Source organism: Hemiscyllium ocellatum, chromosome 15 (genome assembly GCF_020745735.1).
Source record: "Hemiscyllium ocellatum isolate sHemOce1 chromosome 15, sHemOce1.pat.X.cur, whole genome shotgun sequence".
Classification (NCBI taxonomy): Eukaryota; Metazoa; Chordata; class Chondrichthyes; order Orectolobiformes; family Hemiscylliidae; genus Hemiscyllium; species Hemiscyllium ocellatum.
In genome coordinates, this window is record NC_083415.1 from 67,240,716 (window position 1) to 67,267,111 (window position 26,396).

Genomic DNA, 26,396 nt, shown 5'->3' on the forward strand with positions numbered 1-26,396 from the left:
AAAGGTAGGGAGGAGGGACTTGTGGGAGGGGCGTTGGGAATGCGATAGGTGAAGGAGGTTAAGGTGAGGGTGATAGGCCGGAGAGGGGATGGGGGCGGAGAGGTCGGGAAGAAGATTGCAGGTCAAGAAGGCGATGCTGAGTCTGAGGGTTGGGACTGAGAAAAGGTGGGGAGAGGGGAAATGAGGAAGCTGGAGAAATCTGCATTCATCCCTTGTGGTCGGAGGGTTCCTAGGCAGAAGATGAGGCGCTCTTCCTCCAGGCGTCGTGTTGTCATGGTCTGGCGATGGAGGAGGCCAAAGACCTGCATGTCCTTGGTGGAGTGGGAGGGGGAGTTGAAGTGTTGAGCCACATGGTGGTTGGATTGGTTGGTCCGGGTGTCCCAGAGGTGTTCTCTGAAACGTTCCGCAAGTAGGCGGCCTGTCTCCCCAATATAGAAGAGGCCACATCGGGTGCAGCGGATGCAGTAAATGATGTGTGTGGAGGTGCAGGTGAATTTCTGATGGATTTAGAAGGATCCCTTGGGGCCTTGGAGGGAAGTGAGGGGGGGAGGTGTGCACCAGTGCTTCATCCAGAGGCTCGCTGATGATGTTATGTAGTATGGTGACGAAACATCTGAAATTGAACCTCCCAGCTCAGTGAGCAAACCTACATCCAGAGCCTCAACCTGAACTACAAATCTTCTCAAAACCCGCGAATGCTGTATTGCATTTGTATATATGTAGATATTTATGAACATGTGGAATAGGTACTGAAATCGACCTTGAACCTGCTTCACCACTCAATAAGACCAGAGCTGATCAGAACATGGAAACTGTGACAGGCCATTCTGTCCTTTTCTGCCATCCAGTGGGGGTCACAGCTGATCTGTGGCCTAACTCCATATACCTGCCTTTGACCCATGACCCTTTTTTTTGTTAAACAGAGGAATCATCAATTTCAGATTTTAAATCTGTTGTCTCAAATTTCACGTTCCTTCCCATCTCCCAATAACACTTAGATTCTTGCTTGGCAAGCAATCATCTACAACTGTCATAAAAATATTCAATGACCCTAGCTCCAGTGTCTTTGTGGTAGACAGTTCCAAAATTGTACAACTCTCTTAGAGAGAAAAGCATTCCTTCATCTCTAAAATTTTAAAACAATATCCTCAGTTCTGGATCAATAACCCAGAGGAAACAGCCTTTCCATTTTCACCTTGTTAAGGCTATTCAAAATCATTTACTTGTCAATTGAGTCATGCTAACTTTTGTGACTCATGCACTGGAATACCCAAGTCCTCGAGTACCTCTAAATTCTACAGTCATTCTCCATTTAAGTAATACTGTGATTTTTCACATTTTCCCAAATTATACTTCATCTGCCTGATCTTCACCAAGTCACTCAACTTATCTATTTTTATCTGCCACTTTCTTGTGTCTTTTTCACAACATACTTTCCTAACTGTCACTGGAGTCAGGGAAGAATCTAGAGGACTGAAAAGTGTCTCATATAACACTCCTGTTTAAGAAGGGAGGGAGGCAGAAGACAGGAAACTATAGGTTGTTGATACAATATTAGTGTCCATGATTAAGGAAGAGATGTGGAGTATTTGGAAGTGCCTGGTAAAACCGGGCTGAGATGGTATGGCTTCATCAAGGGAAACTCATACCCAACAAATCTGTTAGAATTTTTTTTGGAAGTCATGAGCAAGTTGGACAAAGGAGAATCAGTAGCCTTTGGTGAGGTGCAGGACAGGAGGGTGTTAAATATGGTAAGAGGCCATTCTGTTAAGAGCAATGTAACTGGCATGGATAAAGGACTACCTGACTGGCAGAAGGCAGAGAATGGCAATAAAGGGGTCTTTTTCAGGATGACCGGGGTCGGTGTTGGGACCACAAATATTTACATTGTATAAATATGATCTTCACAAAGGAATTTAGGACTAACGTTTGCTGAGTTTGCAGATGACGCGTAGGTGGAGGAGCGAGAAAGCCGGGAGGCTACAGAAGGACAGGCTAGGAGAATGGGCAAAACAGTGGGGGAATGTGTGAGGTTATGTACTTTGGTGGAAAGAAGAGAGTTGTAGATTATTTTCTAAATGGGGAAAGGTTTCAGAAATCTGAAGCACAAAGGGTCTTATAAGGTTAACATGCAGATTCTTTTGGCAGTAGGAAGGAAAATGCAGTGTTAGCATTCATTACAAGAGGATGTACTGCTGAGGCTCTGGCTAGGCCACGTTTAGAATATTGTAAGCAGTTTTGGATCCGGTACCTGTGGAGGAATGTGTTGGCTTTGGGGGAGTCTAGTGGAGATTTGCAATAACGATGCTGGGGATGAAGGGCTTGTCATTATGAGGAGCTGTTGAGAACTCGGGGTTTGTGCTCTGAGTTTAGAAGGTTGAGGGAAGGATCTATTTCATTCATTTGTGGGATAAGGATTGCGCTGGCTGGGCCAGCAAGTATTGCCCATCCTTAGTTGCCATGAGAAGATGGTTATGAGCAGCCTTCTTAAACTGCAGCGATCTACCTGTTGTAGGTTGACCCACAGTGCTACTGGGGAAGGAATTCCAGAAGTTTGAACCAGCAACATTGAAGGAACGGTGATATATCTCCAAGTCGGGATGGAGAGTGACTTGGAGTTGGTGATATTCCCAAGTATATACTGCCTTTGTCCTTCTATGTGGAAATGGTCATGTGTTTGAAAAGGTTTCTGAATGAAGCTTGCAGAATACAGTGAGGGTGGATAAAGTGGATCTGGAGGAGATGATTCTATAGTAGGTCAGATTAGGATCAGAGGGCACAGCCTCAGTGAAGGGATGACCCTTTTCGAACTGAGATGGAGCGGCATTTCTTTAGCAAAGCGTGGGGAATCAGTGGAACTCATTGCTGCAGAGGGCTGTGGATGCCAAGTCATTGACAGTATTGAAGACAAAGATAAGTTCTTGATTAGTAAGGGGATCAGAGGTTATGGGAAGAAGGCAGGGGAAAGGGGTTGAAAAACATATCAACAAAAACAAAAAATTACAGCACAGGAACAGGCCCTTTGGCCCTCCAAGCCGACACCGAGCCAGATCCTCCGTCTAAACTGTTGCTTATTTTCGAAGGATCTGTATCCCTCTGTTTCCTGCCCATTCATGTATCTGTCTAGATACTTCTGCAGTGACGCCATCATGCCTGCCTCTACCACCTCAGGCAATGTGTTCCAGGCCCTCCCACCACCCTCTGTGTAAAGAACTTTTCACACATTTCTCCCCTAAACTTTTCCCTCTCTCTTTAAACTCATGACCCCTAGTAATTGACCCCCACTCTGGGAAAAAGCTTCTTGCTACCACCCTGTCCAAACCTCTCATGATTTTGTAGATCTTAATCAGGTCCCCCTCAGCCTCCATCTTTCTAATGAGGATAGTCCTAATCTACCAACCTCTCCTCTTAGCTAGCGCCTTCCATATCAGGTAACACCCTGGTGAACCTCCTCTGCACCCTCTCCAAAGCAGCCACATCCTTTAGGTAATGTGGCGACCATGATCGATTAGTGAAGTGGACGCAGTGGACCAGTAACCGAATTCTGCTCCTGTTACCTTATGATCTGTCTTGGTGTTGTCTGTGAATTTAGCTGCTTAAGATGTTTGGATGAAGCCCTAAATGTAGTTGTCACTGTTTAATAGATTGAAATTTCTAGCAGCTATAATCACAAATAAAGTCTTTCAAGAAGAAAAACAGTCACCACACAACATGGACTTTAATGGACTTTGTGTCTCCCTGAAATTTTGGAAGGTCTCCAACTCAACTTTGCAACACTTATGTGGCATTTTTGGGGTCAATTTCTGACAACAGTTGGAGAATTGCCATCTTTCTGCTGGCTGACCAAAGATTGATTGATGTAAATTGACTGAACATGAGGCTGAATGGGACCGTTGAATTCTAACTGGGTAGCTCAGAAAAATGCTTATGAGCATGGACACTGATATTGTGCTTCACTCTCCTGGGCAGGTGAAATGGACTATGGAGGTCCTCTGTTATGGACTGACTCTGCCTCTGGATGGGGAAACAGTAAAGTTATGTGTGGATGTTTATACCGATTGGATTATGGCTTTGGTGGCTCGCCGTGACTCTATCCCTCAGCCCATTGTCAAAGAACCAAATTTATACGTGCAAACTATTCTCAAACACCTGCAGAATCTGTTTGTTCCTCGGTAAGTGTGAAAGATGTTTTGCCTTTGATGTAATATAAAACCAGCAGGAGTGGAACTATGTGGTTATGCATCCAGCCTTGTTTTCCTGTCCATATACTTCAGTGGAGAAGAAATCAGCACAGGCTGAGGTAGTGGATACTCTTCAGCTCCTACCTATTTTATCCTCTCTCAGGATTGGAAAGTTTATCTTTACTTTCAAGAAATTGTTTGATATATTGAGATTATGGTTATTTTTAGCTTTTTGTTTGAATTTAATTTCAGGCAGCTGAGTTGATGATCAGCCATGATCATATTGAATGGCGGAGTAGGCTCAAAGGGCTGAACAGTCTACTATTGTTCCGATATTCTAGGTTCCTATGCTAAATCATAGAAAAACCCTACATCAATCACCTCCAATACGCACTCCACTGAGGCATTCAATAAAAGCACAGAGCAGAATCAGCATGGAGTGAGGTCGTGGTATGGCAGCCAAGACATAATTTATATATCCCATAATTGTTTTCCTCAAATACAGACCAAATGGAAAAGTGATTTGGGTTGAATGGTCTTTTGTCATCTTCCATCAATAAAAGCTCCATAAAATCCCATTTCTGTCACATTTAATTCAGCAGTATTTCTTTACTGCAATAAAATTCGGCGGTCGGTGCAGTGGTATTACATCCGTGATAACAGATTACATGACCTTCCTGGCTATCTTGTTGAAGAGCTGAATTACTAGAGACTTAAATGATATCTCTGTCCATGTTTTTGGTCAGGGAATAATATGTGATAAGGGGAAAACAATTGTGAAACTTAATGTTATGACACACTCAGCATCGAGATTTAATAACAAAATCAACAATTGTTGAAAAATAAATTACATTGAATTGAGATATTGCACTTGCTCATCACACATTGTTTCGAAGAATTTTTTTTATTTTAAACACCATTGTCTGTCTTTTGTTTTCAGACCAGACTACGCTCATAACCAGATCTCACTGTGCATGCGAGTTCTAGTAGCAGTCCAGAAATTAGCACGTGAATCTGCCAACATGTCAAGGGAAACATGGGAAGTTCTGTTGCTCTTCCTATTGCAAATTAATGACACGCTTTTGGCAGCTCCAACAGTTCCAGGTTAGTATACGGGCAACAGCGACAATATTCTATGTTCATTCATATTGTGTTCTTAATGAGGTTAAAACGTTTCAAGCTATTCCACAGCGGTCTTAATCAGACATAAATTTGCAACTGTACCTCAAGGAGATATTAACGAAAGTAACCACAAGATTGGCCAAAGTGAACAGGTCTTAATACGAGTCCGAGAGGAAAAAGAGCAGAGCAACATAGTTTCGGGAGGAAATTTCAGAGCTTTATGGCCCAGGCATTTGAAGGCAAACCCACCAGAAGTAGAGTAGTAAAAACATTCAAGTACAAGAGACCAGCTTTAGTGGAGCGCAATATTCTTAGAGGTATGTTGGGGGGGTTAGAGGAGATTAGAGATTTTTCTTTCCTATTTCATAATTCCAGCATCCACAGTATTTTGCTTTTGCCAGGGTTTTTAAATTGCTGAACAACATTTTCAGTAGTTTAATATTTTATGAATACTTCTTAAGTAATCTGAAGCACTCTCTTTCTACATCATACTGTGATCAATTCTAATACACTGTTCAAAATTAGGCTACCTAATTATCTTTAATTTTTAGTTCAGAAAGTTCTTGATAAAGTTCTTCCAAAGTGGTTAGTTTGCAAAATCATTACACTGAAGATTGGTAAGATACTGGCATAGTTTGATAATCTCAGGATATGCAGTGGGTCATCTTGGGCTGTAGTGAGGAGAAAGCCTTTATACAGAAGGTGATGAATCAGTGGACTTTAACACCAAAGGGTGGCAGGCAGGTGACTGAATATATTTAAGAAAAAAGTTTTTTTTGTGGCTAAAGGTATCAAGGTATATAGGGACAGAACAGGACTATGGTGTCTTTTAGTTCTCTTGAGGGATAGGGATGTCACTGGCTGGCCAGAATGTATTGCCTGTCTCTAGTTCTCCTTAATGTGGGGGTGAGCTGCCTTCTTGAACCGCAGCAGTCCATTTGCTGTAGGTTGGCCCACAATGCTGTTGGGGACAGAATTCCATGTTTTTCACCCAACTTTACTGAAAGAATGGTGATTAAATTTCCAAGTCAGGACTGAGAGTGGTTTGGAGGCAAATAGTACTTCTTAGTTTCAGACTCACTCATTTCCTCTCACTGGCCAACATTAAATTTAAGTTCCTACCACCTCCATCCCCACCCCCATTTATCTATTGTACTCTTTGCTACCTTCTCCCCAGCCCCAACCCCCCATTTATCTCTCCACCCTAGAGGCTTTCTGCCTCTATACCTGATGAAGGGCTTTTGCCTGAAACGTCGATTTTCCTGCTCCTCGGATGCTGCCTGACCTGCTGTGCTTTTTCAGCACCACTCTGATCTAAACTTAAATTTAAGTTGCCAAGTGCAGCTATACTTTAAGGGTGTATTATTGCAGGAGTTATTCTTTCTATTAATTTTTGGGATGTGGGTGTTGCTGGCAAATCCCATCCCTAACTGCTCTTGAAATATCTTCTAAATCAAAACAAAAAAGTAGTGGATGCTGGAAGTCTGAAACAAAAACAGAACAGAGGAATTCAGCAACTGGGTTTTGAAGAAGAGTTACTGAACTCAAAGTGTTAACTCTGTTTCTCTGTCTCTAGATGCTGCATGTAGACTCTCATTGACCTTCTAATGATTGAATGAGACTGGTTATTAACCAGCTTATGTTTGAGCATACAAGAACCAGCTTATACTGAATATACAGTCTTAGCATCAAGATACTATATTTTAAACACTGTGTAGTCATGATAGTGAAATTTTGATTTTATGGTCACTACATTCAATTAGTCATTCCAAAATTACTGCATTTCATTCAGGAAATGTATACATTTCTAAACAATTACTGTAATTGGAAATATGTTCTATTTTTCTAGTGTATTAATCACATACTCTTGCAATACAGTAAAAGGCCATACAGCCCAGCTTGCCTTTGTTGGCTTTGAGAAAGTTATACAAGTATTCCCACCCTTTTGCTCCTTCCAAATAAACGTATAATTTTGATGCAGATCTAAAAGTAATTTGTATGCTAATTTGCTTATCTTTAGGAGGATTAGCAGAAAATCTTGCAGATAAGTTAATTGGTGTACTGTTTGAAGTTTGGTTCCTGGCTTGTACGCGATGTTTCCCGACGCCACCGTATTGGAAGACTGCTCGAGAAATGTTGGCCAATTGGCGGCACCACCCAGCTGTAGTAGAACAGTGGAGTAAGGTCATATGTGCACTGACCTCTAGGTTAGTATATATAGACATGGCATGTTTGCAAAATCAACTTGGCAAAAGGGGTGGCATGGTAGCTCAATGATTAGCACTGCTGCCTCACAGTGCCAGGGACCTTCAGAGACCTTTGTGTGGAGTTTGCACATTCTCACCGTGTCTGTGTGGGTTTCCTCCAGGTGTTCCGGTTTCCTCCCACAGTCCAATGATACGCAGGTTAGGTGGATTAGCCATGCTAAAATTACTTATAGTATCCAGGGGTGTGCAGGTTAAGTGGATTAGCCATGGCAAATGCAGGGTTACAGGGGTAGGGTAGGGGCGGGTCTGGGTGGGATGTGCTTTTGAGGGTTGGCGTAGACCTGATGGGCCAAATGCCCTGCTTCCACTCTGTTGCGATTCTGTGATTCTAAACCCTGGACAAAATTGTGATAGCAACAAGCTTTTAATAAGCTGTATTCTTCATGTTCATGTACTTTTCAAAATCCGTGAACAATCATCCATATGCTTATCCAAGGACTGTTCAAGTGCCCCTAATGTGGCAGAGTTAATTACATTAGTAGTCAGGGCATTCCACACCCTTACCACTCTGAGTAAAGAACCTCTCTCTGACATCTGTCTTAAATCTATCACCCTTCAACTTGTAGCTAAGCCCCTCGTACAAGCAGCTGTCATCATCCTAGGAAAAAGACTCTCACTGTCCACCTTATCTAATCCTCTGATCATCTTGTATATCTCTATTAAATCCCCTCTTAGCCTTCTCTCCAATGAGAACAGACCCAAGTCCCTCAGCCTTTCCTCATAAGACCTTTGCTCCAGACCAGGCAACATCCTGTTTAATCTCCTCTGCACCTTTTCCAATGCTTCCACATCCTTCCTGTAATGGGGCGACCAGAACTGTACACAATACTCCAAGTGCTGCCGCACTAGCGTTTTGTATAGTTGCAGCATGATGTTGTGGCTCCGGAACTCAATCCCTCTACTGATGAAACCTAACGTACCATATGCCTTCTTAACAGCACTATCAACCTAGGTGGCAACTTTCAGGGATCTATGTACATGGTCTCCAAGATCCCTCTGCACATCCACACTACCAAGAATCTTTCCATTGATCCAGTATTCTGCCTTCCTTTATTCTTCCCAAAGTGAATCACCTCACATTTCGCTGCATTGAACTCTACTTGCCACCTTTCAGCCCAATTCTGCAGCTTACCCAACTCTCCCTGCAACATTCTTCCACACCGTCCACCACTTCACCAGCTTTAGTGTCATCTGCAAACTTATTAACCCATCCACTTATGCCTGCATCCAAGTCATTTATAAAAATGATAAATAACAATGGTCCCAAAACAGATCCTTGTGGCACACCACTAGTAACTGCACTGCACCATCAACCACCACTCATTGCTTTCTTACAGAAAGCCAGTTTCTAATCCAAAATGCCAAATCACCCTCAATCCCATGCCTCTGCATTTTCTCCAACAGCCTACCATGTGGAACCTTATCAAAGGCTTCACTGAAGTCCGTGTACACCACGTCAACTGCCCTGCCCTACCCTCATCTACATGCTTGGTCGCCTTCTCAAAAAACTCAGGTTTGCGAGACGCGACCTGCCCTTGACGAATCCATATTGACTATTTCCAATCAAGTTGTTGCTTGATAGGTGATTATAAATCCTATCTTTTATAATCCTTTCCAAAGCTTTTCCTACAATAGATGTAAGGCTCACTGGTCTATAATTACCTGGGTTATCTCTCCTGCCTTTCTTGAACAAAGGCACAGCATTTGCAATCTTCCAGTCCTCTGGTATGCACCCTGTTTAAGTAGCATTTACAGCAGTTTCTCTCTCGAACAGGCTGTTGCGGTTTACCTATGGTCCTTCGTTCCCTCCATTCAAAGTTCCAGATGAAGATGCAATCCTGATTCCAGCAGAAATGGACAATGACTGTATTGCACAGACTTGGTTTCGTGTTCTGCACATGCTTAGGTAAGAATCAATAGCTTCTGTGAGCACTTAAGAGCAGTAAACATAGTGGCCTGTCTTTTAGGCTGCTGATCCATAATGATGTCTTATGCACAGTCACTAATCTTCCTGTTAGATTGTGTTTATGTCTGATGAAATAGTCTCTTGGATTTTGTAATTTTAAAAGCATATTATCTTGGAACCTGTCATGCCTCACTGCAGAAGTGTGCTGAGTCTTAAACCCCATTATTTCTGAATTCATCATAAAAGCTAGCTTTTATCAAAGTCTGCACAAATTCCTCAATTTCCCTGTCTGTTTAGTCCCAGGTTAACAGAAATCATGGACTAGGTTTCTGTACTTGAGAATTATTGCTTATTGCAAGTAACTAGATTCAAGCTCTGGGTCGACAGTTAATGAAGTATCGAAATATAATTCTGCTAGTTAAAATACTGACTCCCCTTGTAAAACTCACTGCATACAGACAGACACACAAACTTTGGTGTTATCAGGAGAGGGGAACACTGGAAAAACAGTCAATGCTCCCTCACTGCAGGATTTACTGGGATGATCCTTTTGCTGTCTGGACTTGCTGCGTTTCAGTCCCTCTTTTTCATGTACTTTTCACTCCTTTGCAGGAGGTACAATGCAACTGGTTCACAAATTATTGGTTAAAAACAGCAGCTTACATCTATTAGTACTGGCATTCTTCAAACTTCAGTATTTTCGACTGGAGAGAGACAATGCAACTACTTCAAATGTCCTAAGGTTTCTGACAATATCATTGACACCCACAGGCTGCTCAGCTATCCAGGAGCTAACACTTAGTTGTCGGCAGGCAAATGGCCTTTGTCATCTGCAACTCCTCACACCTCGACAAATCAATCAGCTAATTGTTGCCATCAAAATCTCATTTTGTAAACCCCCCTAGTCCGTCAGCCTGTCTGCAATCAGCCACTCCCACTGGTTGGACAAAACAGCAGTGTAAACATCAATTCCAATGCATTTCTGTAACTTGCTTTTAAAAAATGCATTTTCAAAATAATACTCCTGTTAGTCCAGGATCTTAAATACATGCCAATGAAAGGTTACTGTGTTTACAATCCATTGGTTTACAATCCCTTCACCCCATTAGCTCTGTTGGCTCCTCTTCTATTTTTCAAAAAAACAAACCTGTCTTTTCCAAAACCTTCCTCTGCTTCTAATGCTTATCTAGGTTTTTTTCCTTCAAGATTTCTGCTTCAATTATTCATATTGACAAAGCATTCCATGTTCCAAGAACCTGTGGTTAAAGTGATACCTCATCACAAATATCCCAATCCAAGGAAATCTACCTTGTCAAAAAAAATTGGTGATCATTGTAAATTTTATAATAAGTTAGGAAACTAATTTGAATTCTGTGGATTGTGCTCTTGTTCAGAGTAAGTTAAATAAATCAGACCAATTTTACTCTACTGAAAATAATTTTTTTAAAAATGCCGTATTATTTCACTACAGCAATCCAGTGGATCTGAGTAACCCAGCCATAATAAGCACCACGCCAAAATTCCAGGAACAGCTGCTGAGTGTTAGTGGGATGGCACAGGAAATGATACAACATCCATGCCTCAAACAACTGCCTCAGATCTTCTTCCGAGCCATGCGTGGTATTAGCTGTCTGGTGGATGCCTTTCTCGGTAACTTCAACTTTTGTAATGTTCTGTTTTAAATTATCTAAACACCATTCCTCAACTAAAACCAGGAACAGCTGGCCTTTTCCTGCAAATTTAGTAAGTGCTACCCCAAATTGTGTATAGTCTATGCTCTTTCACTTCAATTCTCTGACAGTGGAACAATGTCTGTTTTTTTTTTCAAACTCCTCTGTAATGGTGACCCAACATGTTGGTGTACAATTGGAAAGTAATGTCTGTTCATGATTTAGTTTGGTCCTGTATAATATTTCTACTTTGTGGAAGCACTATTAGAACATGTATTAATGTCCAATACTCCATTTCGTAAAGACGCTGATGTGCAATTCCTTGTTTTCTGATGGTTCAGATATTTTAATGATTTGAGAAATTAAGGGGATCAAAGGTTATGGGGAGAAGGTAGGAGAACGTGGTTGAGAAGCATACAAGCCATGATCAAATAGTGGCGCTGACTCAATGGGCCAAAAGGCCTAATTCTGCTCCAGCATCTTATGGAGACCTCTTAGCTTTACTACTACCATTCCTGATCATGTCTGGTGTAAAGAGCCAGCAGACCGTACTGTGCATGTAATATTTTAATGTTTCTCTGCTTTCTGCTGTTTTAACAGTTTTCATCAAATGAAGCAGTTACATTTTCTGTACATAAAGTACTTTTTCTAATATTATGCATCCAGCAATGAAAGTCCAGATGAGTAATTTACATTGCTGCAAAATATCTCACCATACCTCTTCTCAATGTGAATGACAATACAATTTCCCTTCGTGTTTGTAGTTTGGGGTAGCACAGGGATGCCAGACATTAAACTAAAGCATTTTACATTTTAAATTCCAACTACTTGGTGTTTTACCCAAAAGAGAATCTCCCTGGAGTTTGGGGAACAGAGGAATAGGAGTAAGCCATTCAGCCCATTGAGTCTGTTCAACTCTTCAGTGAGATCATGGCTGATCTGTGGCCTAATTCCATATGCCTGCCTCTGGCCAGATCCCTTAATCCCTCTGCTTAACACAAATGTATCTGTCTCATGTTGAAAATTAACAGCTGATCCTGCATCAGCTGCAGTTTGTGGAAGAGAGTTCCAAACCTCTACCACTCTGTGTGTGGAAGTGCTTCCTGAACAGTCTGGCCCAAATTTTAGGTTATGTTCCCTAGTTCTAGAATCCCCAACAGTGAAAATAGTTTCCCTTTATCTATCTTATCGTTTCCTGATAATATCTTGAAAACTTCTGTTACAACATGGGGTAAACACCCTTGTTTAATTTAAAACAGCAACCCAGAAAAGATTTATCCCTTGCAGTAATCTGTGAAAGTTTGAGTGGCCAAGAACAACTAAAAGTAAAAATTAACAACTTTATTTCTTAAAGAATAACAGAATAATTAACTAACAGGTATTTACAACTCTTTCCACTAAACCTATCTTTTACTTTCCTTTCTATAATACTAGGCCAAAAGAACCCCCAATTAAGATTTACAAACCGAAACTTCTTATCTCAAAACCTAGGCAGTTTTCAGTTTTCTCTGTATTCCTGTCATCTTTTCTTCTTAGGGATTTCTGTTTCATAGGTCACTGATCAATAAAGGTACCTTGAAGAGAGCTATTCTCAGGGCAGTGAGTAGATGTCGTTAGCTTGACAGATTTCTTAACTGTTCAATTATCCCTGGTCTTATACCCCCAAAACATCGAATTGTGTTATTGGCTTTTAAGATTGTCAATATGTTAAATTCAAACTGGATTGGTGTTTGGTATTTTTCTTGGAGTATAATTTAAACTGGCCGAATTCAAATCTGTTTTTGTCTCCCGGCAACTAGCTACCATAGCAACCCCAGTAGCTGGACCACATGTTTATATTGTATCTTATTGAGAACACTTGGTACTGTCACTGCTAGCTTTTAACTCTCTTAAAGTACAGTGCACCCACATCTTCATAACATTTCTATCAATTAACCCTATAACCTTCTCAATTTTTTTCAAAATTAGGATGAGTTTTTTTTTCTGGGCAACTTTGACTTCACTTACAGGGCTTACTCAGGAAAGTATCCTGCAAGTAGAAGGACATCATGATTTCCTTGGGAACAGAATGTCACTTCAGGGCAGCCTAAAATCTGGTATTATAAACTCTGCAGCAAATTGCATATTTAATTTACATAATAAATAGAGTTAATGTGCAATCTGGTTAGGGATCAGTACCTTTTTTTAATAGCTGACAAATGTGAAATCCAAGATACTGGAAAATAAAGACGCGATTTCAAAGTTTTGAACAAACATCAGAAAACTTCGCTATACAAAGTTACAACAGAGGTACAATGTATCCAGTTAGAATTAACCTGAACTAGGATCATAGAATCCCTAAAGTGTGGAAGCAGGCTACTTGACCCATCGAGTTACATTGACTTTCCAAAGAGTGACCTCTTCCCCCCGCATTCCCTGTAACCCTGCATTTTCCATGGCCAATCTACCTAATCTATACACCCTTGGACACCTGGCAATTTAACGTGGCCAATCCATCTAACCTGCACATGTTTGGACTGCAGGGGGACATCAGAGCACCTGGAAGAAACCCACGCAGAAATAGGTAGAACATTCAAATTCCACACGAGTTGGTGCACAAGGGTAGAATTGAATCCAGGTCCCTGGCATTGTGAGGCAGGAGTGCCCACCACTGAGCCACTGTGTTACCCATGGTCACCTATGTAACCAATTGTGTCGAACACCTGACCAAGCACATCAAAAGCAGACAAGGTAGATCCCATAGATTTCTTAGCAATCCCTTCCCAGGATGTCGTTTTTTTAACAAATCACCCAGTTCAGAGATGGCATTATGTACCTCTACAACCGGTGGAACTTACTGACATTATGGGTCATTAAATTTCATTTAAACTTTACAAGATATTCTATTTCTTCTCTTTCAAAGACTTGGCTCGGACTGTTTTCGGAAGCCGTTTTGTCATGGACTACCTCAACCACTGTGTATGTTCTTTGCAGGCATTATGCCCCTGGATTCTGGAAGTGTACTCCAGTGGTTACATGCACACTTCCAGCTCTTCAAGCCAGTATGGTGGCAATTATTTTTCCTGGGCTCCAAATCTGTTCACCTACATGGCCTAAGTTGCTTGTGGTCTTTTCAACCATCACTGTTCACTATGTTCAAGTATTAATTGCTCGCTCTCTTTTGAATTCCCTGCAGCTTTAGTGCTGTTGTAATTCCTTGACTTAACCGTGGAGGAGGTTCTCAAGACCAGCAAGTGCAACTATGTCTGCACTGCCCGAAGCTATCCCAGTGCACTAGGGACATTTCCCTGAACCCCAACTGTGCATATTCAGTGGCCTCAAGGCAGCCCTTTTCTGCACAAAACCTGGTTCTGGTGCTGTCTGTCTCAGGAAGGCAATAGCATGACTGAACTAGTAATCAAGAGACTCGGTAATATTCTAGGGTCATGGATTCAAATTCCACAACCAGATGGTGGCATTTAAATTCAATAAATATTTGGACATAAAAGTCCAATGATGACTATTAAACCATTATCAAAGGTTGTGAAAACCTGTCTGTTTGTTACTGTTACTTAGGAAAGAGCATGTGCCATCCTAAACTGGTTTGGCCTATATGCGAATCCATACCCACAGCAATGATTGATTTTTAATTACCCTCTGAAATAGCCTAGCAAGTCACTCGGTTGTATCAAAAGTCTCAATAGAATGAGAGCACTGAAGGAACAGCAATAGATTTCTGAGTGAAGGTGGGGAGTGATATTGATATTCCTGTGTACCTGCTGCCCTTGTTCTTTGAAATGGTAATGGTCACAGATTTGGAATGTGTTATCTAAGGAGTCTTGGATTGAATGAGCCTTCTGAATAATAGCTTCTTGTGCTATTATATTTTCCTCGAGTAAGGAGTCCAAATTTATACGCAGTATTCAAGCAGTGCTCTCACCAATGTTCTGCACAATTGTAACAAAATAGCCCTGCTTTTATATTCCAATCTTCATGCATTCCCTGTGCCTGATAACAGAACATTTTTGATCACCATGTTTGGGAATAATGAATTTGTAATTTTGAATTTGTGATTACTTATGGACACTTTTCTTCAAGTATGCTTTTTCTTGGCTCTTGTCCTTTTATAACTGCAACAGAAACTCAGAATTATTTAGCTGCCACTTTGATTCGGTTTGAACAGTTTCATGTTTATAATGTGCACTCCTGGCAGTTCCTACTGTCAGATTTTAAGACTACTTGGTGAGTAGCTGAAAAAAAAATGCTGTGTATTATTTCTGGTCAAGATTTAAGTTTTCGAAACTTTAGTATTGAACTTCGCAATGAAAACTTTTGTATTTTTAAACAGTGCCATGCTTCTTTTTGTTCCATAGGCATTGCAAGGATCAATATCATTCGGGAAAGGTTACCCCCTTATGGTATAAAGTCTTGAGCATTTGGCACATTCCATCACTGATCAATACACTGAAACTGATATAAGGGTTACCATTGCACTCCTTGTTTCTTGCCAATCTGATTCATTTTAACCACAAGATTTTTAAAGCTGCAGTATTCTGTTTATTATTGCCATGCAGAAGCAAGCAACACTCCCATTTTGACACGCTTGTGTTTTCTTACCTTATTGAAGGAATTCAAAATGAGACATTACAATAAGTAAAATGTTGCATAACATGTTATCTAGTTCAAGTTGCAGCATTCCTGCTTTAAGTGCAGCACACTTTAGCTCCGGTTTAAATTCTGTTGAGTGAAATACCAAACTGCTGAGTCTGCATGTATTTGGTATTTGCTACAATATCATCTCTTGTTACTTAGTTTACTTTGCCTCTTTAGAGAACTCCATCCTTCTTCTCCTCAGCCATCTCACTTGATTGACTAATATATTAAACAATATCACCATAACGAGAATAAATGTCTAAAACATGCCTATGATTCTGTCCATTTCTGTAGTCAGTATTTCAGTTTCCAGAGATGTTAGCTTGAGTAATGTAAATAAACTTTTAAGGAAATTCAAGATTGGGGGAAGAATTACAAACCATATTTGCGATTCCAAATGAAATTGGCTCATTAGAAATCATGGATTTTATTTCCAATTCATATCTTGTCATGCCACAAGTGCATTATCCATTTTTCCCCATAAGTCTAGCCATAAACCTATACCTTACACTGTGTGTGGAAGTGAAATGGAGAGCAGTTGTATTATTTTCATTTCATTAAACGTGGATCGTTCTTTAATTTGGCTGCTTATTCAAGTATTGATCCACCCATGCTGAACATTGGAAAACCTTGCACTTCTAAGTTACATATCATAAAAATTTGTAAGGGAGAGTAGGCTTTCAAAGAGTATTCCAACTCACCCAGATCAGTTGGGTTATATGGTTTATTTCGATGCAGTAAAATTCTATGTAAGGTTAGAGTTTGCACAGCAAATTTGTAACAATCCTATCTGACTTGAGTGTTGATGGCCAGCAACAGTCTGACATCCATTCAGTGCACATTCTTATCTCCAGTTTCCCAAATAGTTTTTACTTTGGTCTAAGGTGGAGTATAGAAAGCAGTTTTACAAATGTATTGCGAATCAATCTCTAAGAATACTGCATCTTTAAGTTGTTTCCACAAAAGGTAGCAATGCAGGATATCACTGATTTTTTTTTCCCTAATTTTCAATTTCTTCTTGTGTATAAATGAATGTTAATTGTTATAAACTAGTGCTGATTCTCATTTCACAGATCAATGGTATTGCTGACTAAGAACTGAGTGAAAGCTATTGCCATATGAAATCTTTGTCCCTTTAATAATTGAAGTTGGTACTGGTGAAGTGACATTACTTTCAACTTTATGACATTTTTGAAGTCAGTATTTCTCTCTCCAGTTTTCTCTCGCCTGCACTTTCCTGAAGGCAGTGGGCTTGCAGGGTATGGGGCAGTTCGCAGCAACTCCTGAATTTGAATTTTGACAATGAATATTAGAGGGTAATTTCATTGTTGGAAGGCATCACTGATACATGGAAAGGTGGGCGAAATAGTGAAGCGAGCACCCAGTAGAAAATATGGAAACATGCTGTGACAAAAGGAAATAGGATTTTTGCTAAATTTTCAGAGCAATGGAATGGATGTATTTGGAGAGCTATTTCTAAGAGTCAACAAGGGTACAGAAAGCTTGGACCATCACGATCATTCTAGTTTAAAGATTTACGCTTTCTCTTGATGCTCCTGTGCGGCTTTTAGAATGAGATTAAATTGGGGTGGTGTTTTGAAGCATGTGTGCACGTGTTTTGAAGCATGTGTGCACGTGTGTTGAAGCATGTGTGCACGTGTGTTGTATCCATGGCATTGGGCAGAGAGTTTAGTTACCTCCACATCACACTTCACTAAAATCTGTTGTCCGCCTAGGAGTAAACAATTAATCCTTCCTTGTCCAATCTACCATTCCCTTAGATCATGGCTGCGTTTTGCTTCAGTCCCCTTGATCCACACCCCTTGATATGTTTCTGATACTTAATACTGTCAACCTCAAATTTTGAAAGTTTGTGTTGAGCCCCCAATGTTCACAGCCTCTGGACAGGAGTTACTTTTGTATGGGAAAAAATATGCTTCCTGGGTTAAGATAAAATTTCTTTGTACTGCACTATAAAATTGGCTGTCAGTTCTCGAGTTTTCAGTCATTGAGTCTCAGGGAATGCCAGCTGTGTTTCTGAAGCATAACCCTTCAAGGTCAGGAGCATTCTAGCCAATTGATGTTTCCAAGATTAATATATATTAGCAGGTTTTGAGAAGATTTGTAGCTCAAGTTGAGGTTCTGGAGGTCCCTCTTCAGTTCCTCCATGATTTCTTTTGTTCCCTTTGCTACTTTTGCAGCCTCATTTTCCAACGGTCCAAAGTCACAGGTCTCCCTCATTTTTTTTTAGTTATTCTCTGCTGCTTTTTAAAGGTATCTGAATCCTCTGGCTTCCCACTAATCTTCATCACATTGGGACGTTAGGGACAAAAGAACAAGCGTTCAGTGTTTGAATGGGCCCAATGTTCTACCTCATCCAAAATCATTGTGGTCTTCTGTGTTCTGCCTCCAATGCTCGAATTCTTCTGTTCTGTGTGCTAAGTGTTGCCAATCTGAACGCAAAGTTAAAAGGGAGCAAGTCTGATATAGTAATGCAGGGCTTTGGACAGGGTTTGGAGAATATATGAGTAAAAAATGAGGTCTGCAGATGCTGGAGATCACAGCTGCAAATGTGTTGCTGGTCAAAGCACAGCAGGCCAGGCAGCATCTCAGGAATAGAGAATTCGACGTTTCGAGCATAAGCCCTTCATCAGGAATAAGAGAGAGAGAGAGCCAAGCAGGCTAAGATAAAAGGTAGGGAGGAGGGACTAGGGGGAGGGGCGATGGAGGTGGGATAGGTGGAAGGAGGTCAAGGTGAGGGTGATAGGCCGGAGTGGGGTGGGGGCGGAGAGGTCAGGAAGAGGATTGCAGGTTAGGAGGGCGGTGCTGAGTTGAGGGAACCGACTGAGACAAGGTGGGGGGAGGGGAAATGAGGAAGCTGGAGAAATCTGAATTCATACCTTGTGGTTGGAGGGTTCCCAGGCGGAAGATGAGGCGCTCCTCCTCCAGCCGTCGTGTAGTTGTGTTCTGCCGGTGGAGGAGTCCAAGGACCTGCATGTCCTCGGTGGAGTGGGAGGGAGAGTTAAAGTGTTGAGCCACGGGGTGATTGGGTTGGTTGGTTGGTTCGGGCGGCCCGGAGGTGTTCTCTGAAGCGTTCCGCAAGTAAGCGGCCTGTCTCACCAATATAGAGGAGGCCACATCGGGTGCAGCGGATGCAATAGATGATGTGTGTGGAGGTACAGGTGAACTTGTGGCGGTTATGGAAGGATCCCTTGGGGCCTTGGAGGGAAGTGAGTGTGGAGGTGTGGGCGCAAGTTTTACATTTTCTGCGGTTGCAGGGGAAGGTGCCGGGGGTGGAGGTTGGGTTGGTGGGGGGTGTGGATCTGACGAGGGAGTCACGAAGGGAGTGGTCCTTGCGGAACGCTGATAGGGGAGGGGAGGGACATATATCCTTGGTGGTGGGGTCCGTTTGGAGGTGGCGGAAATGGCGGCGGATGATACGTTGTATACGGAGGTTGTTGGGGTGGTAGGTGAGAACCAGTGGGGTTCTGTCTTGGTGGCGGTTGGAGGAGCGGGGCTCAAGGGCGGAGGAGCGTGAGGTGGAGGAGATGCGGTGGAGGGCATCGTCGATCACGTCTGGGGGGAATCTGCGGTCCTTGAAGAAGGAGGCCATCTGGGCTGTGCGGTGTTGGAATTGGTTCTCCTGGGAGCAGATGCGGCGGAGATGAAGGAATTGGGAATATGGGATGGCGTTTTTACAGGGGGCAGGGTGGGAGGAGGTGTAGTCCAGGTAGCTGTGGGAGTCAGTCGGTTTATAATAGATGTCTGTGTTGAGTCGGTCGCCCGAGATAGAAATGGAAAGGTCTCGGAAGGGGAGGGAGGAGTCTGAGACAGTCCAGGTGAATTTCAGGTCGGGATGGAAGGTGTTAATAAAGTTGATGAACTGTTCAACCTCCTCGTGGGAGCACGAGGCAGCGCCGATACAGTCATCGATGTAGCGGAGGAAAAGGTGGGGGGTGGTGCCAGTGTAGTTGCGGAAGATGGACTGTTCCACATATCCTACGAAGAGGCAGGCATAGCTGGGGCCCATGCGGGTGCCCATGGCAACTCCTTTAGTTTGGAGGAAGTGGGAGGACCAGCTCGCGGACGCCTCCTCTTATCGCCCCCTTGACCACGACCCCACCTCCCACCACCAAACCATCATCTACCAGACCATCCAGGACCTCATCACCTCAGGGGATCTCCCATCCACCGCCTCCAACCTCATAGTCCCACAACCCCGCACCGCCCGTTTCTACCTCCTGCCCAAAATCCACAAACCTGCCTGCCCCGGCCGACCCATTGTCTCAGCCTGCTCCTGCCCCACCGAACTCATCTTCCGATACCTCGACACGGTCCTGTCCCCTTTAGTCCAAGAACTCCCCACCTACGTTCGGGACACCACCCACGCCCTCCACCTCCTCCAGGATTTTCGCTTCCCCGGTCCCCAACGCCTTATTTTCACTATGGACATCCAGTCCCTGTACACCTCCATCCCCCATCACGAAGGACTCAAAGCCCTCCGCTTCTTCCTTTCCCGCCGCACCAACCAGTACCCTTCCACTGACACCCTCCTTCGACTGACTGAACTGGTCCTCACCCTGAATAACTTCTCTTTTCAATCCTCCCACTTCCTCCAAACTAAAGGAGTTGCCATGGGCACCCGCACGGGCCCCGGCTATGCCTGCCTCTTCGTAGGATATGTGGAACAGTCCATCTTCCGCAACTACACTGGCACCACCCCCCACCTTTTCCTCCGCTACATCGATGACTGTATCGGCGCTGCCTCGTGCTCCCACGAGGAGGTTGAACAGTTCATCAACTTTACTAACACCTTCCATCCCGACCTGAAATTCACCTGGACTGTCTTAGACTCCTCCCTCCCCTTCCTAGACCTTTCCATTTCTATCTCGGGCGACCGACTCAACACAGACATCTATTATAAACCGACTGACTCCCACAGCTACCTGGACTACACCTCCTCCCACCCTGCCCCCTGTAAAAACGCCATCCCATATTCCCAATTCCTTCGTCTCCGCCGCATCTGCTCCCAGGAGGACCAGTTCCAACACCGCACAGCCCAGATGGCCTCCTTCTTCAAGGACCGCAGAGTCCCCCCAGACGTGATCGACGATGCCCTCCACCGCATCTCCTCCACTTCCCGCTCCTCCGCCCTTGAGCCCCGCTCCTCCAACCGCCACCAAGACAGAACCCCACTGGTTCTCACCTACCACCCCAACAACCTCCGCATACAACGTATCATCCGCCGCCATTTCCACCACCTCCAAACGGACCCCACCACCAAGGATATATTTCCCTCCCCTCCCCTATCAGCGTTCCGCAAGGACCACTCCCTTCGTGACTCCCTCGTCAGATCCACACCCCCCACCAACCCAACCTCCACCCCCGGCACCTTCCCCTGCAACCGCAGAAAATGTAAAGCTTGCGCCCACACCTCCACACTCTCACTTCCCTCCAAGGCCCCAAGGGATCCTTCCATATCCGCCACAAGTTCACCTGTGCCTCCACACACATCATCTATTGCATCCGCTGCACCCGATGTGGCCTTCTCTATATTGGTGAGACAGGCCGCTTACTTGCGGAACGCTTCAGAGAACACCTCCGGGCCGCCTGAACCAACCAACCCAATCACCCCGTGGCTCAACACTTTAACTCTCCCTCCCACTCCACCGAGGACATGCAGGTCCTTGGACTCCTCCACCGGCAGAACACAACTACACGACGGCTGGAGGAGGAGCGCCTCATCTTCCGCCTGGGAACCCTCCAACCACAAGGTATGAATTCAGATTTCTCCAGCTTCCTCATTTCCCCTCCCCCTACCTTGTCTCAGTCGGTTCCCTCAACTCAGCACCGCCCTCCTAACCTGCAATCCTCTTCCTGACCTCTCCGCCCCCACCCCACTCCGGCCTATCACCCTCACCTTGACCTCCTTCCACCTATCCCACCTCCATCGCCCCTCCCCCTAGTCCCTCCTCCCTACCTTTTATCTTAGCCTGCTTGGCTCTCTCTCTCTTATTCCTGATGAAGGGCTTATGCTCGAAACGTCGAATTCTCTATTCCTGAGATGCTGCCTGGCCTGCTGTGCTTTGACCAGCAACACATTTGCAGTTGGAGAATATATGAAAAGGATTCGTACGTTTCCAAGTATTAAACAAATTATACAACTATCAGCCTCGTGTGTAGCCTGGCGTATAGCAGGAAGTATTGCAACCAATTTGTCCTAACAGTTCTGTACTTTCAATGGCGAAGCAATGATTTAGCAGTTTGTAGTGATGTAGCAGAAGACCCATACTGCCTATCTGGGGCATACGGAACTGCTCTCAGGGTAGCTTCAAAATCATTTCCACTTCACAGTGACACTGCAGTGACAGGATAACTCCTGAGTGCCTCTTTGGAGAGGAGTGGTGTAAGACCTACCTAAGATTCAGTGTGTAACTATCTGAGACCAATGGCTGTACTAGATGTTAATTGTTGTGTACCGCATAGAATTTTTGAATTGTCAGCAGGTGCCCTTTGCATCCTCAGATCTCAATATAATAGTTAACTTGAGAGATGAAGCAATTTTCCCCAGGCAGAATAGAACTAACATTGGGTCCTAAATTCGCACAAACTGTCTGCAAATAATGAATTACTTCCCTAATCAGATTTTCATGGTACTGCCATTGCTTAATTGAGATTATAGCTCTGCACAGTAACCATGTACAGTGCTTGAAATAAATTTATTAACAAAGGCAATTGTCACTTGTTGCAAAAGTGAAGCCAGCTATTTTAGTCAGCTCTTACTGTTGCTGTATCTTACAAACTGTCCTGTACTAAAAGTTTCCTCAAATTGTTACTAAACTGGTGGGCAGGAAGAGTTTAATGATTAGCTTGGAGTTAATGCTGGTGTCATCTGCATCTGTACGTTTTCTGTTACAGGTATTTCCAGGCCTCGTTCTGACAGTGCTCCTCCTACTCCAGTCAACAGGCTAAACATGCCGCAGGCAAGCAATACCATGAACACAACCCCCCCTCACAGCAGGAGAATGCGATCTGTGACTGTTACAAAAGCAACTGTTAAAACAAGTTCAGTAAGTTGGTGCCTGTTTCACTTTTTAATATGATCTGGTACCCATACCTCTGCATGCTGTATACCAGCACCTGACCTGCAATCTTAAGAAAATATATTAACACTATCATGTTAATGGTTTCTGGTGTGTGTGTGTGTGTGTGTGTGCTGAAATTTCAGCGCTTTCTCATCCTAATCCAGCAGAATGGCAAGGAACAAGAAGCAAAGTTTAGGGAAGAACAGATTATTGTCCAGTTTGGTAAGTGTTTGCTATCGTTTAGAGATGTGGAATTGGTTTATTTTTATGGAAATGATTGAATGTGGATAAATAAGGAATACTAACGGCGTTTGTTGATTCTTAGTGAATAAAGACTGAGACAAAAGATTGCAGGAGATGGCAAGAAGGAATGAGGAGATGGATGACAGTTACCGTTCAAATGTATAGAAATGTGATACCATACTTTTGAAAGAAAGAAATTGAAGGGTAGTAGACTTTAAATACTGACTGTTGCCTGAGCAGATGAAGAGATGCTTATTTTGTTTCAAGATTTTAGACTTTAAGACACTGGAGCGTAAGACGATCACTTGGCCCATCAAGTCTGCCGTGCCATTTAGTGCAAACAAGGCTGTCAGATCAGATCTGACGTAATAATCCTCAACTCCACTTTGCCGCCTTTCCCTTTACTGATTAAAGATCTGAGCTGTGAATACACTGAATAACAGAACCTCTACAACCCACTGTAGTAAAGAATTAATTCCCTGTGAGAGAAGAAAGGCCTCTTCATCTCTGTCCTATCTGAGCTGCCCTGATTTTGTGGACTCTGGGGGAACAACCTTTCTGGATTTATCCTGTCAACTCCCCCAAGAATCTTGTATGTTTCAAAAAGGCCTCCTGTCATTCTTTTAATCTACAATGAATACAAGTCCTACCTATTCAACTGCTTCTCAGAAGAAAATCCCTCTATACTTGGAATCAATCCAGTGAACCTTCTCTGGACTACCCCCAATGCCTATAACTTTTCTGAGGAAGGGGCATTCAACCCAAAACATTAACTCTGATTTCTGTCCACAGATGCTGCCAGACCCGCTGAGCTTTTTTAGATTAGATTAGATTAGATTACTTACAGTGTGGAAACAGGCCCTTCGGCCCAACAAGTCCATACCGACCCGCCGAAGTGCAACCCACCCATATCCCTACATTTACCCCTTACCTAACACTACGGGCAATTTAGCATGGCCAATTCACCTGACCCACACATCTTTGGACTGTGGGAGGAAACCGGAGCACCCAGAGGAAACCCACGCAGACACAGGGAGAACGTGCAAACTCCACACAGTCAGTCGCCTGAGTCGGGAACTGAACCCGGGTCTCAGGCGCTGTGAGGCAGCAGTGCTAACCACTGTGCCACCGTGCCACCCACAAGTAAATTTTGTTTTGTTTCAAGTAAATTTTCCTTGGCATAGGAATGAGGACTGATCAGTTTATTCTAGGTGTGGTCTTGGAGTCCAAGGTGGTAAGGACCATGTACAAGGCAAAATGCATTCTCAATTTTAAAATTGAAGCAAGGAAAGGACATTCGTTAGTCCACAGGTCACCTCAGCACTGGAGACATCTTTGAGCCATGAAGGAAATGACAAAGAATCACAAGTAACTTGAGAAGATCCTGAGAAATAGGATATATTTGCATTTGCAAAGGCAGGGTTTGATTAGGAGTAGTCAGCCTGGCTTTGTGCGTGGGACATCATGCCTCTCAAATTTGTTAGAGTACTTTGATGAAGTGACCAGGAAGGTTGACGAGGGGAGGGCAGTAGACATACTCATATGGATTTCAGTGAGGCTTTTGATAAGGTTCCACGTGGTAGGCTGCTCTGGAAGGTTAGATCGCATGGAATCAAGGGGGCACTGGCAAATTGGATACATAATTGGCTTGATGGTAGGAAGCAGAGGTTAATGGTGGGAGGATGAATGTTGGACTGGAGGCTGTGACTAGTGGAGTGCCTCAGGGCACGGTGCTGGGCCCAATGCTGGTTGCTACCTCTATGAAGATTTGAATGAGAATGTACAAGGCATGGTTAGTAAGTTTGCAGATGACCTTAAAATAGGTGGTGTCGTAGACAGTGAGGAAATCTCTGAAAGTGAAGTCACAGGTAGACAGGACAGTCAAAAAGGCTTTTAGCACACTGGCCTTTGTCAGTCAGGGCATTGAGCATCACCAGATAGACTTTAGAAAAAGAGGTGTCAACCTGGTGAAGTATGTCAAGCATAAACAGCAAATGATAGACAGAGCTAAGTGATCCCACAACCAGCAGATCAGATCTATGTTGTGCAAACTCCACAAATGTTCCCATCCTCAATGATGCTGAGTGTGAGAGGGGAGAGTGACAACTCTTGAAATCAAGGCCACATTCAACCTAGTTTGGCATCAAGGAGCCCTAGCAAAACAGCAACTAATGAGAATTGAGTTCAAACTCTGTGCAGGTTGGAATCCTACCTGGTACATAGGAAGATGGGTGTGGTTGTTAGAGATCAGTCATCTCAGCTCCAGGACATCTCTGCAGGAGTTCCTCAGGGTTGCGTCCTAGTCCCAACCATCTTCAACTGCTTCAGCAATGACCCTCCCTCCATCATTAGGTCAGAAGTGGGGGTATTTGTTGGTGATTGTACAATATTCAGCACCGTTTTTGATTCCTCATATACTGAAGCAATCCATCTTCAAATGTAAGAAGAGGTGGGCTTGGGCTGATAAGTGGTAAGTAACATTCATACCACACAAATGCCAGGCAATGATCATTTCCAAAAATGGACTATCTAACCACAGCCCCTTGGCATTCAATGGTATTTCCATCACTGAATCCCCCACTATCAACATCATTGACCAGAGAGTCAACTGGTCTCGCCATATAAATAGAGTAGCTACAAAAATAGGTCAGAGGCTAGGAATAATGTGGCAAATTACTCCCCTCCTGACTCCCAAAAGCCTGTCCACTATTTACAAGGCACATGAGCAGTGCAGAGACAAGATTAGATTACTTACAGTGTGGAAACAGGCCCTTCGGCCCAACAAGTCCACACCGACCCGCCAAAGCGCAACCCACCCATATCCCTACATATACCCCTTACCTAACACTACGGGCAATTTAGCATGGCCAATTCACCTGACCCGCACATCTTTGGATTGTGGGGGGAAACCGGAGCACCCGGAGGAAACCCACGCAGACACGGGGAGAACGTGCAAACTCTACACAGTCAGTCGCCTGAGGTGGGAATTGAACCAGGTCCCTGGCGCTGTGAGGCAGCAGTGCTAACCACTGTGCCACCATGCCGCCCATAACAACGACTGTATGGCTTACCTCTGATCTCTCAGAATCTCTTCACCATCTACAGGTTTAAATCATGTTGGTGATGGAGTTATCACTGCTCCACATGTGGTAGAACTGCAAAGGTTTCAACCCAGTGTCATCCAGGACAGATCTGCTAGTGGTTGTACAATGTGCAATGTAGCAGCTGTGCTAAAGCATCTGCCAAATTTACTTGGATGACCATAAGATATAGGAGCAGAATTAGGCCAT

The 26,396-nt window shown here is 43.5% G+C and overlaps 1 protein-coding gene across 8 annotated transcripts in view; it reads left to right on the forward strand.

Annotated features, from left to right (window-relative positions):
• The window catches only part of ralgapb (Ral GTPase activating protein non-catalytic subunit beta), a 143,325-nt gene that overhangs the window by 32,457 nt on the left and 84,472 nt on the right, over window positions 1–26,396 (forward strand). For all 8 annotated transcript variants that reach the window (XM_060836570.1, XM_060836572.1, XM_060836573.1 and 5 more), the window contains exons 3-8: window positions 3,970–4,172; window positions 5,122–5,285; window positions 7,324–7,510; window positions 9,345–9,476; window positions 10,948–11,126; window positions 22,697–22,848. In XM_060836570.1, the coding sequence (XP_060692553.1) occupies window positions 3,970–4,172; window positions 5,122–5,285; window positions 7,324–7,510; window positions 9,345–9,476; window positions 10,948–11,126; window positions 22,697–22,848 (1,017 nt within the window). The remainder of the gene's footprint in view (window positions 1–3,969; window positions 4,173–5,121; window positions 5,286–7,323; window positions 7,511–9,344; window positions 9,477–10,947; window positions 11,127–22,696; window positions 22,849–26,396) is intronic.